Source organism: Phalangium opilio, unplaced genomic scaffold, assembly GCF_054372755.1.
Source record: "Phalangium opilio isolate 3A_F unplaced genomic scaffold, DU_Popi_V2 ptg000483l_1, whole genome shotgun sequence".
Classification (NCBI taxonomy): domain Eukaryota; kingdom Metazoa; phylum Arthropoda; class Arachnida; order Opiliones; family Phalangiidae; genus Phalangium; species Phalangium opilio.
This window is the reverse complement of record NW_028324236.1, coordinates 1,261,400-1,287,134: the sequence shown is the minus strand read 5'-3', so window position 1 is coordinate 1,287,134 and position 25,735 is coordinate 1,261,400. Positions and strand designations below refer to the sequence as shown.

Below are 25,735 nucleotides of genomic sequence, written 5' to 3'. Positions count from 1 at the left end.
ACACTGCGTTATTGCATTAATATTTATAAATATTAAGGATTATATCAAGATATCATTCTTGTAAAGAGAGAATGGTCGAGTTTACCTTCATCTTCGCTGCCATCAAGTACTACCTAGGCCCCTCCCTAAAAAAAAATTTCCAGCCATTTTATCGATACACTAACACCGCCAGGTGGACCATCCATTCATTATTTATCAAAATTGTCGTACTCGATCTCGATGTGAGGGAAACTGACTCCAGAATTAGTAGAAATGTTTATTAGAGCAACAGTTGATAGTGCTGGTTATGTCGATATAAATATAGACCGAATAGTAAATAGTAAAATAGACAATAGTTATTCGATTATTATAACAAGGAAAATAGGAAAGGCCACTATTATATTCCTTAAGTGCCAGAACAACCAATTCTTACGTTTGAAACTTCAGGTAAATAGCCATATTTTAATATAATACCACGTTATTTTTATCTGTTCCTATCCCGATTGATAAAAAATATATTTTTAATAAGGCCGATCCGATGTTATTAATCTGAATCGTATACTAATACTTAACATTGTTGTCAATAGTTTCTTTCGACTTCTTGCCTAGGCCGACTCTCGAGTGGCTACTGGCCTGTCCATTTAACATTTTATTCAGTAATTTCCGGTTAGTAGGTGGTGCGCTAAACCCATACCCACCTCGATCACGCGCGTCACGACGCAACCTGCTCTCGCTATAGCTATAGCACGTGCAGCGCAGCGTCTGGTTGCGCGGATCGAGTGGGCTATGGCTAAACCGACTTAAACTCGGCCCCTCCCAGAAAAAAAGATAACTTTGACTTCATGGAAGCGGATTAGACTGACTCGAACGTTCTCTCTTTACTTGAATGAGATCTTGATTATATTGATATTTCAGATTCATTGAGTTTAAAAAACTGGATCAGTATTTCAGTTAAGCTTTGATATTGACATCGGTTAATTTACGATATCGGCTAACGATGCTAGTCTATTTATAAGATTAAGTCGGAACTTCAAGTGTCATTTGACAGTATATAACTTCAAAATCGAGAGTTCGCAACGTTAAAGCAATGTTTAGTAGATAATACCATTAATCGTAATGTTTAGTAAATAATACCACTAATCGCAATGATTAGTAAATAATATCATTAATCGCAAAGTTTGGGGTGTGACGTAGTTTATAAACGGTTAAATAGAAAGCAAAATCTAGTGATCATTTGATTTTAATTGTTTACTTGCAAATAAATAGTTTTCTTATACTTAAATGTTTACATTATTTGAAATAATAGTCATCCTACTAAGAAGGGACATTCAATTTGAGCGCGGAAAAATTGTTAAATTTTACTTAGCAAGTTCTTTACGATAATCGGTAGCACCCTGCCCTTCCGTAAAATGAAAGTGAGTGGTTTTCATCAAAAATCTGTTCCAATTTTCAGCCTTGGGAAATCGAAATTTTGAGTGAATGTTATTTCCACTTACTAAAATTCTGGTGGTCGTCAAAAAGTGATACCAAGACTCTCTCATAGAAAATTTGCTTTGATTAAAGTTAATAAAAGAAATTTTAGTTTTATAATATGTCAACGAAATAAATATTTTTCCGTTTTCACATCTAGGTTTAGGCTCTGTTACACTCGACTGTAGAATATGCCAATTCGCAACTTAAACTCGAATTGCGTAGTTCCACGTACGCGTTAAAATATAAAGTGTCAGAAAGATAGCAATCAGCTTTAAAGTGCTATATAACACGCGATCTAACATTGCCACCTTTCAAGCTGGTTCGCATCTCATGAATATTTTCAGGGTTCGTGTTTTTCTTATCTAGTATTCTCACTTGAGCAGGGGTGAAAGATGAAAAACAGAACAATCAATATTCATGATGTAAATGAATTTATCCATTAGTCAACAAAGGAATCATATCTGAACTCGTGTTATTCTACTTGTGATTTAAAACTTTGCTAATGATCATTTTAAAACACGGAATCCTCAAGCGATTTCCAAAACATTACCTAGTAGAGGAAACGAATACTTAACAAATTGGATCGATTTTCTAAACCCTTCTAGTAGAAGAAAAACAAGTTAGAGAAATGAACATTTTACCTCACCGAGTCATAATGAGAACTATCTTCTTACTTATCTACCCAACTGAAATATTGATAAGCATTTGCCTGCTTTATAGCTAAAAAAACAAGTTATTCAAGTGTAATAAAAAGTTCTATTCACAACACATTCACACACACAAAACACTTTCATTATACCTCAAAAAACAGAATAATTGCCAATTTTTCTAAATACTTCAGCTGAAATATCTCTTGCCGCAAAAAACGAGAATATGAATAAAATAATGAAAGTATTGCTTGATCAAACCTTTCACTACAGCGAACAAGTTATGGTAACGTTCCATGACTCTATTAATAAACCTAGAACTATTTATTTAACACCTTTCAGTGTCACATAGCACCTTTCAGAGTGTAGCATAACACTTTTAAGAGTGTAGCATAATCAGGGAGGTACAGGTGGGCCAGGCCCACTCTGCAGTTGGTTTGGCCCTCCCTATGAAATTCATGGGGGAAAAATATGGAATAGCTGGCCCTAAATATACTTTTGGTAGAAGACAGAACATCTAATTTCTGCGATAAAATGTTAAATGTGATGTGACGTCTTGGAATTTTTAAAAGTAATTGCAATTCTGATTTAGATGATTAGAAAATTCTTACCAAAATACCATTTTCACTAAGAGAATGGGCCATTTACCTGGAGGGAGGAGGGCACAAAAAATCTGCTTTTTGACCTCCAGGCAGCTTTTTTTCCTTGTGTGAATGGTATGAATCCTCCATGTGTGAAAAGCAGCTATATCAGGCTGAGAAATAAGCGATTTTTTTTTAACTGGAGCTGTGGCCAGTAGAGCCAAGGTAGTTTAATTTAAAAGCTGGTCACTTACCATTTTTAACCTTCAAAATCAGGCTTTTATAATTAAGGTCAAATTATATTTTCTTGACAATATGTGCTTACCTGATCTATGTGCACTTTAAAAGGCTAAAATATCAAAACAGACAAAATTGGTGGTACTTTTTAAAGAAGTCTCTAAGTCTTCAAATCAGAATCGTATTATCGTCGTCATCATCCCTTCGAAAAAGTACTCCGAATCCGAAATTTGGCGGATGCAGCTGTTAGTGAATAGTGGCAGTGAGTAAATATCGTTCGGCTGGATAGTGCGGTCAAATTGAATAGTTGCGTGGATGGTCGTCAATTTTAGACGAGCCTTAATAGTTGTGAAACCCAATTAAAACCGAAACCCGCTTTAAGATCTAAACAGCCTCTTATCTCTCGCGGGCGTTAGTCTTGACAAGATTCTTTCCATCTAAACCTAAACCCGATAAAGAATTGAGCCATGATGGTGAATCCCCTATTTTAAGCTCGATATGCAGTACAAATGATGGTAACCATTTTTTTGCTCTATGTCCAGGGACAGGCTGGGGCTGATTAGCCATATAGCCTGGGGTGCATGAAGTGCAAATGTTTGAGTTTTAAATGGCTGTAGAACCCGCATTGACGACATCCTCAGGTAGATTACTCCACGGAATGATCACTCGGTGATAGAAGGAATATTTGACCGCATATTTGAGAGATGGAGTTTCCGGCTATTGCCACGCGTTCTTATCTTCGATGCCATATTTGTAGGGGTGTGCGAATGCCACTTTTTGGGTATCGACACGGTTACCGAATACCCAAAAAACTTTCCTTATCAAATACTGAAACGAACAGTCGAAAACCGAATAGTTAGGCCTTGATTATTTTTTTTTACTTCCCGATTAATCGCGAATAGTTAAGTCTAGTATTCGCGAATAGTTAAGTCTAGTATTCGCGAATAGTTAACCCTAATACTCGTGAATACTAGGCCTAACTATTCGCGACTAATCAGGTAGTGACCCTAATATTTGCGAATAGCTAATACAATTCAAGGAGAAAAACATTTAGAAGCTCCATAATTTCCAAATACCTCTCCTCATTGTTGGCCAAATATTTCTTAAAATTTTCCTAGGCACTTGCTGATAGTTTTTAATAGTCTTTTCGGTATTCAATATTTGTATCGAATAGTGAAAAAGGGCTTATCGAATACCGGATCGAATTATTTGGTTCGGTATTCGATAGAAATATTCGATTGAAAAGGTAAACTGCACACCTCTAAATATTTGTAATGAAATCACGGAAATTCACCAAGTAACCTGTATGGTAGGATTTCACTTTGCGGTACCCCATCAACTAACAATTGTTTCTAACTTATTAGATCACCGGGAGTTCATAAAAAATACAGAAAACCTTCCTAGCACGTCGCAAGTATTTTGGAAGATTTTAAATTTTATGTTGAAACGGTAGTATAACTTTGAAATATTAAAGACCTACTTAAACAATAGAGAAAATATTTTGAAAAACGCGTCAAACTCTTGAGTGAAGTAACAATATGAAAGCAATAATATTTAGGAAAGGTAACATTTATTGCTTTAAGTTACAATATGTAAGCAACAATATTTTGGAAAAGGTTTCAACCTAACCTAACTTATTTTTGCTTACATATTGTTACTTAAACCAATAATTTGACATTTTTTCCATACGCTATGTAAGAAAAAATATTTTCCACCAAGAATTTGACCCTTCTTTCAAAATATTTTTTCTATTTTCTTTCAGAAATGAATTGTTTCAGTAGGTCTTTAATATTTCATAGTTATGCTAACGTCGCGAGTCCTTCAATTTGCTAAGTCCCAATACTTTTATTGCAATATTGAGTGTGCAGTATGCCTTTAGTCTCAATAGTGGTTAGTACATGAAATTTAAAATTTTCAAAAATTTATTAAAAATACTTGCGGCACGCTAGGAATTTTTTCAGTATTTTTTAGGAACTCCCCTTGGTCTAATTCGTCAGAAGCCAGTGTTTGTTGATGGGGTATCGTAAAGTGAAATCCTACCATCTGGACTCTGTAGTCACACTTTCACAGGGGTTTAACAGAAAAACTAGAGTTCTAAATCGGTAAATTGCCATAGTAATTTACCCGCGTAATTCTAATTTACGATTTTCTCGGGTAAAATACGAAAACGTAATCACCGTGTTAATTTACGACCGACTTCTTAATTTTTATGGGAAATGTTCCAAAGCTCTAGCCGCAAATAAAGTCCGTTTTCCTGGGCCCTTCTGTGGCCCAACCTAACATTTTTAGTAGGGCTGTGCGAATACTTGAATTTTCGAATAGTATTCGTTTAATTCGAATCGAGTAATCGCTTCGACGAATCGAATTTGACATTTGGGGATAAACGAGTATTCGAATTACAAAACGATTATTCGAAAAGAAATTCGAATAACCGATTTAAATACGAATATTGTTTCCTTAACCGAGTAATCGTTTTCATGGGGTTAAATTCGAATATAAAACGAGTATTCGATTAAAAATGGGAGGAACTATGGTCACATGTCTGTAGTAGACCTAATGTAAAAAAATATATATAGTAGACCTGGGCGAGAGATAACAACAGTAGACCAAAACTGATAACGAGCAACGTATATAAACAGGGGCAGACGGACTTAAAATTATAAGTTGACGGGTCACGGCTAGATGTAAATATTGTACAGAGACGCGTGCGGTTTATTGCACTAAAACATAGAACCAAATAAATAAACGTTGATTTAAAACCAGTCTTGATTACTTTAAGCAACAGACACAACAATGCCGACGGAGGCGAGATCGTGATAATTGTGACCAGTACGAATCGCCATAACTACACGAAGAACTTATTCACCACGTTGTGGGGGACTTCCACTTTCCAACGCTTAAAAGAAAACGACCAAAGAAATCAGCATGTCTATGTTTGGAAAAGTCGACCCATTTCACGAGTCATCGCAGACGTGGGCAGTCTACTCCGAGAGATTAGAGCTGCTTTTCACAGCCAATGACATCGACACGGAAGAAATGGAGGGTAAGAAGAGGGCGATGTTCCTGACGGCCATTGGTGGTCCCACGTACAGTCTTCTGCGGGGATTATTGGCACCAGTCAAAGTCACGGACAAAACAACGAAGGAACTGACAGACACGTTATCCGCCAACTTCAATCCCAACCCGTCGGAGATCATGGAAACGTTCAAATTCTTAAATCGCAACCGCTTACCGGAGGAATCCACCACGATGTACTTATCGGAACTTCGCAAAATGACGGAATTTTGCAACTTCGGCAAATTTCTGGATCGAATGCTGCGGGATCGATTCATATGCGGCATACAAGACGAAACTATTCAGAACAGACTCCTCTCGGAACATTCCATATCACTGAATCAAGCCTTAGCACTAGCGCAATCAATCGAGGCAGCAGCTAAAAGCACACAGGAGATTAAGGGCAAAAATGGAAACCACATGGATGCAATCAACAAAATATCGCAACGGGAAGAACATAAAGGCCGGCCAGCCAGACGGTCGGATAAAACCCTATCACGTAGACCCACGGAATGTATGAGATGCCTATCGTACGAGCACCAAGCGATACATTGCCCATACAAGGAGTACACTTGCGACAATTGCAGGAAGAAGGGTCATTAGCAAAGAGCCTGCCGCAGAGGAGCCAGAACGAATTCCCACCGCGAAGTACACAGCATCATGCCACTATCCGAACAGCACGAAACGGTTCACACCATCCAACCATGTACCCTCGAGCACGGCGAGACACCCAGCGAATACTCGATGTATCACATTAAAGCTGGCAACTTCCCGACTCATAGTCAAGCCATGGATCCTATACATATCACGTGCCGCATCAACAATTTCCCCATCCGGATGGAACTGGACACCGGGTCGGCGTACTCTCTTATGCCTGAAGCAAAATTCACGATGGACGGACACAATTTAAAACTAGAACCATTCCACAACAACCTCACCTCATTCTCAGGACATAAAGTGAAGATTCTGGGGAAAACTAACGTCAAAGTGGAATTTGACAGCAGAATCGAGACACTACCGTTGCTGATCTATGAAGGAGAAGGACCCACGCTCGTGGGTAGACAATGGATCTTCTCCAAGTTGGACATCTTGAGGACTAGTCTGGACACACGCACTCTGAAGGTGGATCATATCGAAACAGAGAACGAAGCGCTGAAGAACATATTGCGTAAGCATCAAGAGCTATTCACTCCAGGATTAGGGCGGTTGAAGGGAGTCAAGGTGCATCTTCATGTCAAACGAAATGCCAAACCAAAGTTCTGCAAGGCTCGGCCAGTACCATATGCGATGAGAGAGAAACTGGACGAAGAACTCACACGTTTAGAAAGGGAAGGCATCATTGAGAGCGTACCACACTCAGAGTATGCATAGCCTATAGTACCGTTGGTGAAGCCAACTAAAAGTCTCAGGGTCTGCGGGGACTATAAAACGACGGCAAACCAGGTCATCGACGTAGAACAATACCCCATACCGCGAGCCTAAGACATATTTGCTAATGACGGGATGTAAATACTTCTCCAAATTGAACCTAAGAGAAGCATACACACAATTGGAACTTGATGACGAATCAAAAAAAATCGTGGTCATCAACACGCACAAAGGATTGTACCAACCTAACCGCTTACCATATGGAGTGGCATCAGCCTCCGCACTCTTCCAGAGACACATCGAATCGGTTGTACAAGGACTAAAAGGAACAGCAGTCTTTCAGGATGACATTCCAATAGGCGAAAGAACGGTGGAAGAACACTTGGAAAGACTAGAGGCAGTCCTAGACGCGCTGGAAACGGCTGGATTGAAGTTGCGCAAGGAAAAATGTCAATTCCTCCAGAAAACGGTCGAGATCCTCGGACATCGTATAGACGAAGAAGGTTTACACCCCTTGGACGACAAAACCAAAGCAATATCAGACGCGCCGGAACCTATAAATGTTGAGCAACTGCGGTCATTCCTTGGATTGCTAGGGTACTACCGAAGATTTATCCCGAACGTATCAACGAGGTTAGCCCCCTTGCACCAACTACTGGAGAAAGGAAGAAATTGGGAATGGAACGAACAGCAAAAACAAGCATTCAAAGACGCCAAAACAGCACTGCATACCTCAAATGTACTGGTCCACTACGACCAGGACAAGCCGGTCGTCCTAGCATGTGACGCATCACCGTATGGCATTGGCGCGGTAATATCCCATTTGGACGAAAAAGGCCAAGAGCAACCCATAGCCTTCACATCGAGATCACTCACGAAAGCTGAAAGAAACTATCCACATATCGAGAGAGAAGCACTGGCCATTGTATTCGGCGTAGCGAAATTCAAGAACTATTTGCTGGGCCGGAAATTCACTTTGCTGACGGATCATCAGCCACTCATAACCCTTTTTGCGGAAAACAAAAACATACCTATAATGGCAGCGGCAAGAATACAACGATGGGCATTGACGCTATCAGCCTACCATTTCGAAATCCGATACAAGAAGGGAATACATCACGCGAATGCCGATGCCCTAAGCCGGTTACCGTTGGCAACACCCGAGTTCAAAACGCCTATACCGGAGGAGCATGTTTTCTACATGTCAACCTTCAGCGAATCCTTTGCTGTTACCTGCGAGGACATCAGACACTCAACTTTAAATGATCCACTGCTGAAACAAATCCTCCAGTTCACGAAAAGGGGATGGCCGAGAACGACATCTAAAGATTTAAAGGAATATCAAAGACGCAAGGATGAAATATCCATGACCAACGACATCCTCCTTTGGAACAATCGGGTCATCGTACCACAAACATACCAAGAGGCAATCATAAGAGAGCTGCACGGAACACATCAAGGAATGACGCACATGAAAGCAGTAGCCCGGTCAAAAGTTTGGTGGCCAGGACTTGATGCTCTAATAGAACAGACAGTCAAACAGTGCCCAGTCTGCCAAGAACATGCCCCGATGCCTGCCCAGAAGTTATCACCATGGAGAGAAACAGAAGCACCGTGGACCCGAATACACGTAGACTTCGCTGGTCCCATGGAAGGGAAATACCTGCTAATAGTCGTAGACTCCTACTCCAAATGGATAGAGGTATCCATTTGTAACACAACGTCCACCTTGACCTTTACTGAATCACTTCGACAAATATTTGGGAGATTCGGTCTACCCGTCACCATAGTGTCAGACAACGCCACGTGTTTCAGCAGCAATGAATTCAAGGAATTCACGACAAAGAACGCGATACGGCACGTACTAACGGCACCTTATCATCCTCAGTCGAATGGGCTCGCGGAGAAGAGTCAGAAGTGGCAATCTGAGCACCCTAAAGCAAAATCAATTACGAATACTTGATGGCCGTTGACATGCAACCGTATTCAATTGTGGAAAGGCAGGGTTTCCTGAAAGTGCTTCATACTATGGAACCACAGTATGAGCCCTCTTCACGAACCACATTCTCAAGAAAAATAATACCAGAGCTGTACGCACAAGTCAAAAACTTGGTCAATGAAGATATTAAAAGCATTCAAGGAATTGTAAATCATACTGAAGGAATTCAATCAATGTCATTCACAACTGATTTTTGGAGTTCAAGTGCATTGGACTCTTATATGTCACTCACTAGTCACTTCATCACCAGAGATTTTGAAATGAGGGAACTCACACTTAATTGCTATTCGTTCACTCAACAACACACGGGTGAAAACATTCTCGAATGAATGAAAACCACTTTAAATGATTTGAAACTAAGGCCATCTATGCCTATCTTTGTTATATCTGACAATGGAAAGAATATTGTAAAGGCGATGAGGATGTCCACATGGACACATATTCTATGTTTCGCACACACTCTGAATCTTGTGGTGAAGGACACCCTTAGTCCTTTGATTAAAAATTTATATGAAGATCCAGGAAGACCCAGAACATCAAAGCTTTCGAGCAAATGCCGAAGAATTGTTGGCCATTTTAAAATGAGTTACGTTGCAAATGAGAGCCTTAAGTTAAGGCAGAAGAGTTTAATTTTAAAACCACTCAAGGTCATTCAAGATGTTCCAACTAGATGGAATTCGACATATTACACGTTGAAAAGACTTCTCGAAATAAAGAAGCCACTATCAATGGAGTTATCTTCTAACACAAAAATTTACAACTTAACAGGATTGGAATGGAACAAGGTCTTTAATCTTGTTTCCATTCTGAAGACTTTTGAGGAAGCAACAGTCCAAATAAGTGGAACTCTTTACCCTACATTGTCCCTGATTTATGTGATTCTTGATAGTTTGGAAATATCTCTCACTACTCCACCATTCTGTTCTGAAGATGAGTCAAAAACCTTGTTGCAAAGTTTAAGACGCAGATTTCCGGACTTGAGACAAAACAAGCTTTACCTTCAATCAATGCTTTTGGATCCTCGTTTTAAAACGATTATTTTCAAGGATAAAGAGTCCAGTGATTTTGCAATCAATTTACTTAAAGAAGAAGCTGCCAGCTTTTCAGTTAACACAGCTACCGAAGACGAATCTGTTGAACAAACGTTTAGTGACGCTAACTTGAACATCAACACTTCAGGTATATATTAATTTTCAAGTGTGCTTTATTTAAAGGTTATTTACATTTTTGTTTGTCAGAAGAAATATACGGCCAGAGATCTTCACTCTTCAACTTGTATTATCAAAAGTTGAAAGAAAAAACCTGTAGAGCTGCTGGTGTAAGCGAATCTGAAATGATTAAACTATATCTCGAAGAGGATCCAATTGGACCTTTCGCTTTGAACGCGGAAACCAACGTAATCCTTAAATGGTGGAAGATGAAAAAAGAAAAATATCCAAAGCTTGCTGAAATGGCCAGGTTGTACCTCTCAATTCCAGCAAGTTCTTTTGATAGCGAAAAAATGTTTTCAACGTTTGAAAACATCGTTGATGGGAGGAAATCATTGCTTCCTGAAAATGTTGAGAAGCTTGTATTTCTCCATAAAAATTTGGTTCGCAATCAGTACAACTTTTTCAAGAAGAATTAATAGTAAAATCTCCTATAAGGGCCTTAGTTGTGAGTGAAGAAACTATTACTTTATTTACTTTTTTCCATTCTATTATTTTTTTAAGCAGCTAAGTTACGCTCCTTAACTTTTTTAATAATAACATTAGCAAGATTACTGCATTTCTATTTTCCATTCCATTACTGTATTTTTCTTTTTTTCGTGGAGAAGCAAAGTTACCCTCCTGTTTCAAACAATTTCACTATTCAGTTTACTGCATAATATTTTCATTTTGAACATAAATTTCTATTTTGAAAGTTCAAAATAAGTAACAAACTTGTAACTGAAAAGTAAATTTTTAAGGTCTTAAGATAAGTGCTAGTTCAATTCTTATTATTTTTCGGTGTTACATATTTAAATTGTTATTTAAATATGTAAAATTATATTTCTTTAAATTATTAAGCGAAGTTCCGTTTTCTCTACATTTCCCTGACTTTCATTAAACTGCTATATGTATTAAAAAAATGATTAATCGTTTGGAATCGAATATTCGTCAACAAAAACCGAGTAATCGAACTTTCGAGTATTCGTTTTGAAAAAAACGAATTCTCGAATTAGATTTTTTGGAAAACGAGTAATATTCGTTTGAACGAGTACTCGATTCGCATTTCGAATAGGAGATTTACTATTCGATTCGTATTCGACTCGGTTTGGAAAACCACTATTCGCACAGCCCTACAATTTTCGACAGGTCCTGTGACTTTTATTTTTGAACACGCCATCTGGCGGAGCAAAAATGTTAGTCTCTATACGGGACAATTGACGAGGGAGAAGCCACTCGGCAATAAAGTCTTTCTGAGGGTGTAAGATGTGAAGCGTATTACGCCGTATAACGCGGAAATACACTCGGGATTACTTTCTACAGTTTTTAATTCAATATTGGAATAGGCATATCGCCCGAATTTACGGCATTAAAACCTCCAAAGAGGTAATACCGGGAGAATACACCAGTGGCTGATCCCACGGACGACGCTATTTTCTCGATCCCTCGAGAGCGTCGTTCTGCGGTGCGAGCCGCTCAAGCGCGTCGTTCTGCAGTCCGCGACGTTCTGCAGTGCGGCTGCGGGGGGGTCCTTCTGCAGCCTGCAGGGATGCCTTATTGGACGGGAAAGCCGCCAATTGGGCTGCTTCTCTAAAATATTGGCAGGAATTCCAAATTTTTGACTTGTTTGGGCGGTTTTTTGGGCTTGTTTCCAATTTGAATTTATATTATGTACGTACTACGTAGCCAACATCGTATTTTCACAAAGGCTTAGAGCCGAAAGCCGATTGAATTCAAGGTTCGTAAAATAATTCTTCGCATTATTGAATTGATTATGGATTGACTCGATATTATGTACGTAGGTAACCTCGTATTTTAAGCTTAAGATGATACTGAGAATAAACTAATTAGATATTGCCGCGGCGCGTCAGGCAGCTCAGGCTCAGCTTTACCGGTACCCGGTAGTCTTATATTATGTACGCGGGGAGTCCTATCTTCATTGCTGTCGTCAAGCTCTAAGCCTTTGCTTAACTGAATTTTCTACTTTGATTTAAATATAAATTTTTCAAGCTAAGTATAATTTTTGTGATTAAGTGAGACCATTTTTGTTCGTAATATATTATTTTACTAATAGCTCCTTAGAAGATTGCGTCAAGTGTTGTTTGGAATTTTAGCTGCGCGAGCCGCGAGCTTTCGCCTTTCGGCTTTGACAGCGGGAGACCGGGAGTGTTATGTACGCGGGAATCTCGTAGGCAACGCTCGCTTTCACGGCGATTCGAATTGCCGACGTCAATGCTCTAAGCCTTTGCTTAACTGAATTTTCTACTTTGATTTCAATATTAATTTTTCAAGCTAAGTATAATTTTTGTGGTCTAAGTGAGACCATTTTTGTTCGTAATATATTATTTTACTAATAGCTCCTTAGAAAATTGCGTCAAGTGTTGTTTATTTAATAAGAGGATTTTAGCTTGACCATTGCAAGCAAAACTCTGAGGACATTCCCCAACTTTCACTGAGCCGCTTCGTCAGATTATCTTACATTATCACATATAATGATAAGTTTAACCACGCATATCCGGTTGAGATTGTTTTAAAGGAATACTCTACTCCGTAAAGTACCGATTTTTAACGCTAGATGGCGAGATGTTCAGGGGGCGTGTACGTTTTATTTGAAATATGTACATCAGCTCCCATTGGCCAATTGAGTCACGTGGTACAAAGACCTTGCATTAGGGACTGAGAAATATAACAGAAACCGTGGCTTGCAGAAGCGCTGGGTTTGGGGGTCCGAATTTTGGAAAATCTCGCGTCTTTCCTCTCTCTCGTACCGGGTTTATTTGAATTTCTTTCCCCATCCGAGGCTCCGAGCGTGGGAAGGTTTTGGTTTAGGAACGATTCTGTTTAGGCTTGTTATATTTTTTGATACTTAATAATTGGTAATATTTAAAGGGCATCGAGGAGCTATTAGTGAAAAAGTAATGATTGGCGATTCGAGGGACTACTAACTCAATCATTTTCGATTTCAAAAGTGTCGAGAGGCAACCTACTTATTCATAGCCGATTTATAAAGGGAGTTGAGGGGCTACTAACTTAATCATTGCCTATTTTAGTGGGTGTCGAGGGGCTACTCACTTTATCTTTGGAGATTTTAATAGGGAGTCGAGGGGCTACTCGCTTAATCATTGCCTGTTTTTAATGGTAGTCGAGGGGCTACTCACTCAGTCTTTGGCGACTTATAAAAGGGAGTCGGGGAGGCTACAGAATGATTCCTCTTAGCTGTATGGAATGGGCAACGCTAGTATAGCTACGTAGATGGTTGCCGTTTTAATTTTAATGGGGAAAGAGTCGTATGGGTGAAAAGGTAATATAAAGGTAACACTATTAGCCATACATTACCAGGATCAAGCTTGACTCAAATAACATTCTTGATTAGCCGAAACCCCTTTGGCCGAGAATGTTATTTGGGTGAAAAAGTATTGCGTAGGTAATATTGTTTTAGCCATACCTAACCTTTTAGAAGCCCCGATCTATTCAAAGACTTTTAATACTGTTGTCGCGTTACACCGGCAAACTTATTGCCGTTAACTTATACCGCTGATTGGCTTATGTTAAATGCAGGTGGCTACTTCCGTTTATTCATTGAATATCCGTTTATCGTTTAGTCTTCAAAATGAACTTCATTACGATCGGGTTCGTCAAAGAAGAACTTGCAAAATGCCACAGAAGGCCCATGCCTGGATCTACAAGCAAACTATTCACGACGAGCCAGTTGGTGGACGCCATGGTCTTAATTTTTCAAAAAACTTTCAACAATGCCGGCTCAGTAAAACTGTTCCCGACTAGCCGGGAACAATTGGACTTATTTCGAAAAACAAGTCATTCCTTTACTTGGAAGGAAATTTTTAAGCAGTTGTTCACAAGAGGAGAATTGGAACAGTGAGTGTTTACAACCAATAAGCGAGACACAAACTTCATCCGTTTACGTTTACAGGCCGTCGCGAACAGTTTATAAAGCAATTTCTGACAATATTCAGAAGTTTTCCCAACTTTTCCTAATAAAGGAGGGAAAAATTGAAAAGCACTATTTCGTGTATTTAACCTTTGTTTCGTTGTGAAACTAGTCCGTAAGTCTTACATTGTTATGGTTGACAAATATGACATTTTAAAATTTGATATTGCTCATTCATTGTAGAGGCGAAACTAGGCCCTGAAACGAATCTAAGGGAACTTTTCCCGGAAGAGGTTGTGGTGGTGTACCATAAGGTATGCGAAAAATATCCGAATTGGCGTAAACCCTTCCAAATGGAAAGCGGATGTTTCCAAGAGCCCCACGCGAACGTTCCTCACGCTAGGTTCCCGGTTACCGGTAATTATTGCATTATAAAGTATATCATGATGATGTAATAAAATATAATTATTTGTACAATTTTGACGACTCTTAGAAATCGAAGAGCTCCCAATTATTCCGGAGGAAAGCTCGGAAGAGCATTCTACTCTACCAACTATGATTAATCTTTATGAAAAGGGGTTATCCATTTTGGAAAATAATCGAGAGAGATTTGAGGTGGCCCTCCGCGCCACAGATAAAATGGTAGAAGACCACAAGGAGAAAATTAAAAATTTGAAAAAACTCATGGTAGAAAAGAAAGAGGCGGAGCAGTTGCGACTGAGATTGGCCACAAACAACTCGACACCAGCAGAGTTTAACAAACATATTTCGATCGTCGAAAAGATAACGCAAAAGACAGGAGGATATCTTTTGACAACGCTTCGACAGTTAGCGTCTAGCAAAGGGCTTATAAGCCCCGATGATTCTGGTTAGACATAGATACCAATTCTATAGTGTTTAAGCATTCCCGACAACCGCGCGCTAATTTACAGTGCCGGGGAAGCGCTTAAGCTTCTCTTATATTTCCTGGCAATAATAACTTGAATTTTTTTTAGATTATGAAGAACCCTCGACCGCGAGCTTGTCGAAATCCCCACCTAATGGTTGGTATTATAAATATTATTCCGTAATGAAAAAGTAACTGGTTTTTCGTTTAGACTTTCAAGAAGAAATTCAATCGCCTTCAAGTGAACACGGCTCGGTACCGACTACTCCGGGCAAAACAGAGAGTAAGAATATTTTATATTAATCATTTACCTTAAATTAGGCGTAAATAATGTTACACGATTGTAGGCGAAAACGAGAGTCCGGCTACAACCGGAAAGCAAGTGGAAAGTTGTTTTAGTGACAAAAGCGCTTCGGATAGTAAGTATAGGCCATTTGATCAATTTTTCTGGGTAGCTTCGACTAAAAGTCACTATCCAACACGAGACCTAGATCATGAACTTACGTACGTTCGTATTATTTTACTCTAGGTGAAGGACATCCGTTAAGTAGCGGAGGAGGAGGCGAGCCGGAAGCAAGTCCTTCCCTAAATCAAAAAGAACGGGAACAAAGAAAAGAAGTAGATATGGAAGCGGCCAGTACCAGTAACTGGTCTGAGGGAAGACTTTCACAAGAAAAAAAAAGAAAAACAGCGCAGAAAAGAAAAACTATTATTGTATAAATTGATACAAAAAAATTGCTCAAAATGCCTAAATTTAGAAAATAATTAAAACCAACGTTCTAAATACAGCTAAACACTTAAAAAATATGCGTAATGAAACTTTTTTACATTTCTCCGCATAGTTTTTCCATGTTTTGTTACTATCAGAAGGGGATAATAGAAGAAGGATGCCACTCTGTATCATCTTAATACATTAGTTACGTAACGTCATTCTTCCCAGGCTCACCCCTTTTTGTTTGATCTCCCGCTCAACAAACTTCAGATGGGCATCGCATCGTGCACGGGGTGAATTCTATAACTGTTTGGTACTAAATCCTTAGCAATCAACTCCCTAACCTCATTTGGGGTGAGACAAAAATCCACAAGCGCGTCTTGTCAAATAGTTTAACGCAAATAGACTAATGATGAGGGGGAACTATTTATCGCGGAATATGATTTGGTTTAGTAACCTTGCTCCAAATGTTAAGGGATGTTGCGTAGAATGACGTTACATTGCCCCGCTTTGTGGTGGTACACTTCTCTCGAAGAGAAGTGTTATGTACCTCTGTTACTATGAATCGTAGATGTAAAACAAGATAAGTACGCTGTACTTGTAAGTACGTTGTAGTGAAACATTTGTTTTTCTTCTCTCCTATAACGCGATCAACCTCTCTTAATTAAAAAAGACACCGCCGCTGATAACTGTCTCGTATGGGTGATAGACACGCATAAACAATTTATAAAATTCCAAACATAGAGTTCTCTCACAGTATCGAAACTAGCTATAGGTTGCTCTCTAACAGCAATATTTTGTTGTGTGATAGGATTAGGTTTATCTTGGGATGAGAGGGGTAGGTCTAAGTCGAACGTTTGTTCTATTTTTAAGCACGCATCATGCAAATCAGAGATTTTATACATTGGAAGGAACATAAGTAATCCTTTAAACTCTGGTCTTAAATTGCGTTTGATCATTAAAAGTAGATCATTGTCCGGTATTGGAGGATGTAAGTTCTGATTTACCCTAACATAATAGCCGAAAACCTCATCCACAGACTCATTTTGTTTTTGTCGCCTATTAAGTAATTCTATCCTAACCTTTGCCTCTTCATCCTCTATTTAATAATGACGTTTTAGTCTCCCTTTAAACGCTGGCCATTCTATATTTTGGTGGAAAGATCGAAACCAATATAGAGCATTTTCCCTCATAAAAAGGAGCATAAATAGCATTTTATCATCTTCTCTGATTTTGTGGAATCTTACATATTCGTCAAAGTTTCTGAGGAATTCCGGAACGCTTTCATTTTTCCTGCCGTAAAAAGCTAACCATTCCGGGGGCTCTAGACCTCTGACGGCGCCTTGGCTTATAGCCATGTTTGAAAAGGATTGCAGAACCGATGCTAAAAATGCGGCTTGCTGAGCACCTCCACTATTTGGAGCGCTTTGTTGTGGTGGTGGGTTGGATGTCCCGGTTGAATGGCTAGGGTTTTGTGTGCCCTGAGGCTGAAAGCTAGGTGGAGACTGGGGAATTCCTTATGGAATCTGGGGGCATTTGTATATACAACCGAACTACTACGTGGAACTGCCCCACAGGGAGAGGTAGTAGTCACTGTTATTGTCGGAATATTTGCAGTTGACGTGGCTTTAGATATAACGTGCCTTGAGTGAACCCAACTATTCATAAAATGCTTTGCCCTTGCATATGAGTTTGATTCAACCTCTACCTTTTCTTTTTGGTGGACTCGGTCTAGGTATCTCACTTAACATGACTAGATCAGGGGTACTCCCCTTATGTTTGGCTTGAACTAGGCTACTCCCCTGGGGGTTATAACTTTTGCTCATACGATTAAAGAGGGCTAAATTATAAGCATGTCTACTTTTTTCTTCCTCTCTTGGGTTACTCATCTTATAAGTGGGGGCGGAATTTTCTATCCTTTCATCCGTAATACGTTCAAATACGGGTTACATCTAGATTATCATCCCATGGGGAATCTTCAGTTGGGTTTAGGGCGTGCGCCATATTTGAATCAACCAACCGAGGGGGGCGTATGATATCCGCGACCACGAGTTTAGGCTTAGCTAACGGCAATGTGGACCCTGAAGATTCCGAAATATTTCTTGAAGGCGAAGAAGATTCTGTGTCGTATCTTTTGCGGTATAATTTCGAAATTGGGCACGATTCGGGATTGCTAATTTAAATTTACAAAATAATTTAATTCAAAATTATCTATCCCGGAAAACAATAATATCTATCATGCGATTTAATTCTAAATTAAATAAATTCAATTTATATCAATGGTAGGATTAATAAAATCTATGATTCAGCCCGATTTAAATAGAAATTTGAGAACTACGCCTCGAATGTTCGAGAAGGAAGGGTACCCAATATGGCGGCGATCTTTTCTAAACTAGAACTAACCTATAACTAAGCTCGCGAATCGGGCCGGACCACCCCTTCGCAAAAGAGAGAGCGACAGAACGCGAAAAAAAGGACCGAGGCTCAAAAAGACGGGCACGACACCATTTGTAACAGGTATCCCCTTAACCTAAATGAGTGGCCGTTCTACGGGGGGATTTACTGGTACAAGTCTACGATACAGGGATTCCAAGTTGATATAAGCCAATCCGTCAATCAAATCCCAATCGGGAACCTAAGTAAAAATAGCGAACGACACATACCTTCGGCTCATGTTAATAGCGTATATGTACTTTTATTCGTTGGAACACAAAAGGTTTCACAAAATTCGTTTCTGGAAAACTTAGGGTATATTTGATTCGCGGACAAAAATGAAAAAATCGCGACCCGAGCCTGGTCTCTTCTTAACTGAGAGAAAAATGTTTCTAACCACGTGGTTTTTATATCGTCGTTATTCGTGCTATTTTGCAGAAAAAAAGGAAGGAAAGAAGAGGAGGTGACGTGGACGGCGGCCTACTGAACATATTCCTAAAGGAGGGTTGCCACGGCTTCTGGACGAGAACCGTTGCACGGCCAAATGTAACCTTTTATGCGCGACCTACCTTGGCAATTACGAAATAACCCGCGAAAAAGGCTTTGTTTGCAATTCATTTTGATCGGCTGTAGAAATGAAGTAAAAAAATTTAGTCAGCAAAATTGGATCACAGTTTTCCCTTGGATCAATATTTTCCCTTTTATCAATATTTTCCCTTTTATCAATGCTTTCTAAATCTTGAGGAAAACGTGTCTCTGATCGATTATCGACAGGTAACTCCGTATTATTTTTGACAAGTAACTCTTCCTCATTTCTGAGCAAAAGGTCCTCGTTTGCTGCAGAAACATGTTGTTGGTCATTTTTGATAGAACCATTTCTTTTATCAGTTTTTTGAGGGATGTTTTCGGGAGTTGATCTTTAACCTAGGCTTTGGTTTCCTAAATAGTGAACGAGGCACACTGCGGGGCGATCTTTCGAGTCTTTTAATGTGAAGACGTTTCTATTAAATTCAGTTGTGTAATTGTCACGACCTTTGCCTAGTTTGAGATAATAGTACCTTTGGATGACTGAACTGTTATCGTTCTTGGCAATTGTCTGCTTTAGTCGCCAAGACATGTCATCTCCCATTAAAAATTGTTTCTCACTAAATGTCTCGTTTGATAAAACATAAACGTAACCCACCTTTACACCTTCCTTGGGAATGCTAGAAAGCAACTTCCCTTCAAAAGACCCGTCAATCACTCTCTTGAAAATATTTAAGGCGAATTCTCGATCTACAGTGCCTTCGTCTACTCCCGTTTGAAACGCTTGGCTTCCTGTTTCGTTTCCGGGGGTCTCCTTATAGCTTAGAGCATTCATAACGAAATGCAATTAACTGGCTCTTTGATAAGGCTCAGTTTTAAAATTTAGCTCTTATTTTCGCCGATAAAAAGTACTAAATTTGTACTCGGCAGGATTTTTGAACATCAATTTGATGTTTTTATTTCAATCCGTGAAAACTGGCTCTTTAATGAAAGGCTCAGTTTAGAGGCACTTTGGCTCTCCTTATTTAATTTTGCCAAGAAAAACGTACAAAATTTGTACTTGGCTAAATATTTTCTACGAATCTTTATGATTCGATTAGAAAATTAACCGAAAATACTGTTGAAAACAGCTAACGGTTTTATCGCTTGTAATTAAAGCGTTTTGGACCTCCTATTAAGAATCGTGCTTGGCTGAATCACGCTAAAAAGGCTTTTCAAAAGCTGTAAGACAACCTTTACGAAAGCAACGTGCGGAGGTCCCAAACGCCAAACAGATTCTGATCGGGATAATTTTTCCGCTCTTCAGCGAGTGGTAGCAGGGAGGAGAGCAGAGGAAATTAATAATGGGAGTGGATGCTTCGCGCCATCTAGGTTTTCATCCGATAGAACACTTTCACTTTTTATTTCTGTTAACCCCTTTCAAGTATTCCCCCCTAATAAACACAAGTGACTCAATGGTGAGAACAGAAATTAAAGTCTATTTCATTAAATACTTTAATGACCATTAGAGTCGGGATTACTATAGTGTTTGGAAACGTTTCATAATTATTCTAGAAAACTTAATAATTCGTTTTGATCCTGATTAGTTATTTAAATTTTATTAAATTAAATTAAGGCCAAAAAATACAGATTTTTTGGAATCGCCCGCCGGAGGGATTCCATTTTATTATTGGTTGATAAAATATCTCACACTCAGCGGGTGTCTAAGGGTGATTTTAATAATTGTAATTTATGAGAAAAACTTGGTTTTATACCCTTCGACAACCTAAAAACAACTAAAGTCAAAATCTTAAACTTCTTTCTATGGCTTTAATATTTATTATAGGAAAGTCTCAAAAACTATACTAATTTTAATCAAAACCAATCATTACGTTTATCCTAACAATTGTGCTACGACAAACGCTCTACAGACGCCGACAATATAACGGAAAATAATATTAATAATAATAAAATAAACAATTCTGTACTAAGTTCAGCTTTGGCCACTTTTAATTTTTTTAATCCACCTTATTCCCTTTCGCCGGAAGTTAGGCTTAGCTCGGGATTCATGGGGGTGAGTAACGGGAAGAAATTCGTCTGTCGTCTGCTACAAAAGCCAAAAATATGTACTGTAGCGGACGACAGACCAATTTCTTCCCGTTACTCACCCCCATGAATCCCGAGCTAAGCCTAACTTCCGGCGAAAGGGAATAAGGTGGATTAACGACCAAATTAATTCCAATAATGTATTACAAACCACTAATCATGATTAAAAAGCCAATTTGAACCTCTTGAATGCCTTTCTAAAACATTCGCCCCCCCCCTTTGGCTAATTTAGATCAAATTAATTTTTAAACGATATTTAAAAGTATTTTAAACCATTGTCAAAATTTAAAAAAAAGGCTATTTTGAACTTTAATAGCTATAATTTTAATTATAATTAATAATGCCTTCATCGCACCTAGATCTCTTTAAATGACACGGCATAGGAATTGGTGGTTAAAATACGAAGAAAAAACTAATGCCGTTTCCCATGGACTAATTTTGTTGGGTAGAGAGTGAAAGTTTTCTTATTAGTGAATTAAAATACAGCTACGTCTCCTTAAATAGTGCTCCTTGGAAAACGGCATCAGCTTCCTTTTAGGTCCGCTTGAGGGCGCCCTAGAGCGTGGTAACGTTTTTTGTAGTTTACTACAAATCTGGAGGGATTCGCGCGATGCCGTCACTAACGGTTTAGCTTTGGAGACGACAAGTTCAACAACAACAGTAAGAAAATCAAAAATGAACGCGTTAAAAATTGACAATCTCGTCGCGTTAAAAATTGACAATCTCGTCGCGTTATTACTTAGCCCGGAAGGGCTCATTACGGAGCGCGCATTATTTAAAGCTGAAGAAATCGGAGTTAGAAGCTTACAATTATTAAAAAATGAGGTACGTTAAGGTTAAACTTTACTTTAGCTTGCGCATTCAAACGTTTTTCAATAGGGACTTGGCAGTACTACGTCATGCAACGTCAGGCTACTTTCCACTAGTGCTAAAAAACATACCAGGAGGAGGGGCTTATATAGCTTTCATTCTGTTAAAAAAACATACCATAATGGCGCTGGGGGCGGAGTTAAGCCTGAATTGCCAAGTCCCTATCAATATCATTTATTCAAGGTTAATTTGTTAAAATTAAGGTGCGGAAATTAATAAAAATATATATTTTCCATGTTTTTCTATATTTTACCCTTCATATCAAGGGTTTGGTTTGGTTAGGTTTGGTTTGGTTAGGTTTGGTTTGGTTAGGTTTGGTTTGGTTTGGTTTGGTTTGGTTTGGTTAGGTTTGGTTTGGTTTGGTTTGGTTAGGTTTGGTTTGGTTAAGTTTGGTTTGGTTTGGTTTGGTTTGGTTAGGTTTGGTTTGGTTAAGTTTGGTTTGGTTGGGTTTGGTTTGGTTAGGTTTGGTTTGGTTTGGTTAGGTTTGGTTTGGTTTGGTTTGGTTTGGTTTGGTTTGGTTAGGTTTGGTTTGGTTAGGTTTGGTTAGGTTTGGTTTGGTTTGGTTTGGTTTGGTTTGGTTATGTTATATATAGAGTACGGTCAGTTGTGACGTCAGATCCAAGGTTAAACGTCACGAGTCTGCCTTTAGCAATGGGCGGCCATGACAGTTACCGTTTTTTCTTTATGGGAAAACAGCATGGGTGACGTCACACCGGCGCTTCTGACAGCACTCTATTTAGATAGTTTATGGTATTTGGTGGCTACAAAGAAGGAACTGGTCAGGTTTTTATGGTCGTGAAAATATTTATTAAAATAGTTTCCGCGACTAAATGTAATTAATTATCGTATAATTAACCTCCAAGAAATGATATTTATTCGAAAAACTGTTCATAACGAATATCGTATTATGAAAGAAGCCCAACTAGAGATGTGAAATTACCGTAATTTTTAAAAATGGTAATTTACCGGGTAAATTACCAAATAAAATTTCGGAATAACAAAAATTACCGTAATTTATGATATTTTATACTTTCACAAGCTTAATACCGCGTTAATTAGCGTAGTTTAACGGTAAATTACCGTTTTAAAATTACGGTAAGATATAAATCGGTAATTTACGGGGTTTTTGGTAAATTACCGTAAATTACCGGTAATTTACGGATGGTAAATTACCGACTAACATCTCTTATAATTCTATTTTATTAACGTAGGCGTTCGCAAGCTTCGAAAAAAAAAATAGAAGAAGAGCAAGAAATTCTAAAACTTGTAACGCAATTGCAAAATTTAAGAAGAAAAAATGCGATAGAAAAAATAAGACCACGTTTTTTGGAAAAAACCATAATCGCGCTAAAGTCGATTGAAAATTGGACCGATCAAGAATACCTTTTTGGACCCCAATTTCAGGAAACATTAAATTACCTGGAAGAGGCGACGAAGAAATTTGTAAGTACTAGTTGTCTGACCAAAGTAATTTCATGGGCCTTGTGCCCCGTAAAGCTCAATGGAGAAGATTTAAGAAATTGATTGGGTATGGAATGTCTTATAATTTAAGGACGCTTTTTATTCATAATTTACCGGGCATAAGGTGTTTTCTATGAAATTTGTAAAGGCGTCTAATTACGGGGTGTAAGATATAAATACGGTCAATGTGTAATACCTAACGTGAAAGGGACACCCGTCAAGAGATAATGTTAAAATATTTTTGTCCACAGGGAGCCCACATGGTGACAGAGGTGGATGAACCACACGAAGGGGGAAGTGGGAGAGGAGGAGGAAGGGGGTTAAAAAGGGGGCGATTTATCAGAAAACAAGCTAAAAAAATATATTTTTGTATTAAGAGAAAAAAAATTGTGTTAAGAAAAAAGAAATTAGTTAAGAAAAAAAATTTGTTAAGAAAAAAAAATTAGTTAAGAAAAAGTTAAGAAAAAAAATTAGTTAAGAAAAAGTTAAGAAAAAAAATTTGTTAAGGAAAAAAAATTAGTTAAGGAAAAAAAATTGGTTAAGAAAAAAAAATTTGTTGTTAAGGAAAAAAAAATTGTATATTACGAAAAAAAAAATTGTATTAAGAAAAATATGAACTTAAGGGACGCTAACGTTAAGCAGAAATATACTTTTTCCCTCGATAAAAATAAATTGAAAGAAGAAATTCGAGATTGGCAATTGAAATTTAACGTAAGTTAATAAAGAAAATACAATTTAGCTTATCTGTTTTATGATTTTATAATCCTTAATTTGATTTTAATTAGAACTTGGTGCTTGAAATGAAAGGCTTGAAAATAAGCCATGATTTGGAGTTGAACCACGAAAAACAGAAGATGCAAGATCAAATCAACAATTTAATGAAAGAAAATGAGGGCGTTAAAGAAGTTCAAAATACGTATGCGTGATTTAAATTTATTTTAATATGGTTAGTTTAATTTAATTGAATTTAATTTAATTTCAAAAGAGTTGAAAAGTTATTAGAGTAGATGAGCGAAACCGAGAAAGAATTGATCGAGCTAAAGAGAGCCAATGAAATCGCTGGTTTAACGAATTAAAATCTTCTAGAACAAGTGATCGATTAAGAAAGTTTCAGTTAGAATAGGAACTTAGTTTAATCATTTCTTAAGTAGAAAAATTAATATCAAAATTCACTTGCAGGAAAGTTTTATTAACGAACGCAAAAACATGGAAATTTTGATATTTAAAATTGAGGAAGAAAGGATATCGGAAAATATACAGAGGATTACTAAACAAATGGAACATTGTGCCAAATATGCCAATAGCCTCGAGTAAGTCTTTGTTAATTTAGACACTTTTGAGAATGGTTATTTAACAATTAACTTTGTCGTAGTTACTTTCGACTTGATAATATGAAAAAGTTACAATTGGAACATTTCAAAAGAATTGAGTCGCAGCGTAACAACTTTTTGGTTAGTAATTCAACTTGCTTTTTTGCTAAAGCCGTCACTGATTGCTAAGTGGCAAATAAAAGCCGCGTCAAACTTGATTAATTTTTTTTAATTAGGATAAAATTAACGGATGTTTAAACAAATTAAACCTAGACGAACGTAACTTTAAGATCGATGACATCCCCGCAATTCCAATTGTGCCTCCGATACTCTATTCTAAGCCATCAGGATTTCTTAATGTAAGTCAAGTTTTAAACTTTTAATGGTGTTTATTAATAAGTTTCAGTTTTGTTTTTTAGACTGTAGCGGATATTAATACAGGAGCAATGCAAGGTCTACTGCAATTCATGATGAATAATCGACCGCCATTATTTCCTAATCCTCCCCCCATTGTCCATCGATTCATGTTTCCAACATTACCGCCACCGAAGGGAAATGGCGCTTTTGCTAATAAAAATATCTGCTTTTCAATGAAGAATTTCCTAAACTTTAAATGTTGAAAGTTACACTTAATTAACTTGTAAAGGGAATTTATTTTTCAAACAGTAAATGTATCAAATGTTCCAGTTATGTGTCTTACGGTCTTTTTTCTAATAAATTAATTTCAAGGATTCGCGTTTACATGTAGGGTAGAGATTTTGAAACTTGAGGCCTGTTAATTTGGCCAATCACAACGCGATTTACTATGCTCATGCGATCTTATGGGGTTTTCCATTGTGGTACTCAGAGTGCTCCGATAATATATTGGGCTTTCAATGGGAAATAACAGCGGCTCTAAGACGGAGACGCGTCTTCCATAGCACCAGCCGCCCCCCCCCTTGCTCCCGTATGAATCCCAACCAGTCTGGGAAATTGGGAAATAGCACACTTCCTCTGGTCCAAAACCAGTTTATTAATTGCTTGGACTAGTTTTTAAATT

The 25,735-nt window shown here is 38.2% G+C and overlaps 3 protein-coding genes across 3 annotated transcripts; all 3 read left to right on the top strand.

The window, feature by feature from the left end:
* The first annotated feature begins 5,842 nt into the window (after nt 1-5,842).
* Nucleotides 5,843-6,574, top strand: LOC149594023 (uncharacterized). The gene has a single exon (XM_089861663.1). It carries the CDS (start codon nt 5,843-5,845, stop codon nt 6,572-6,574), a length of 732 nt encoding a protein of 243 aa, XP_089717789.1.
* A 15,139-nt stretch (nt 6,575-21,713) lies between these two features.
* On the top strand, nt 21,714-23,699 carry LOC149594022 (uncharacterized). The gene is made up of 2 exons (XM_089861642.1): nt 21,714-21,880; nt 23,137-23,699. Exons 1-2 carry the CDS (start codon nt 21,876-21,878, stop codon nt 23,447-23,449), a joined length of 318 nt encoding a protein of 105 aa, XP_089717768.1. The 5' UTR covers nt 21,714-21,875; the 3' UTR covers nt 23,450-23,699.
* Nucleotides 23,700-23,954: 255 nt separating this feature from the next.
* LOC149594021 (uncharacterized) lies at nt 23,955-25,384 on the top strand. Its single transcript, XM_089861641.1, has 7 exons — nt 23,955-24,097; nt 24,172-24,302; nt 24,372-24,499; nt 24,566-24,696; nt 24,759-24,837; nt 24,933-25,055; nt 25,116-25,384. The coding sequence occupies exons 4-7, from the start codon at nt 24,593-24,595 to the stop codon at nt 25,314-25,316; spliced, it is 507 nt and encodes a 168-aa protein (XP_089717767.1). The 5' UTR covers nt 23,955-24,097; nt 24,172-24,302; nt 24,372-24,499; nt 24,566-24,592; the 3' UTR covers nt 25,317-25,384.
* Nucleotides 25,385-25,735: the final 351 nt, after the last annotated feature.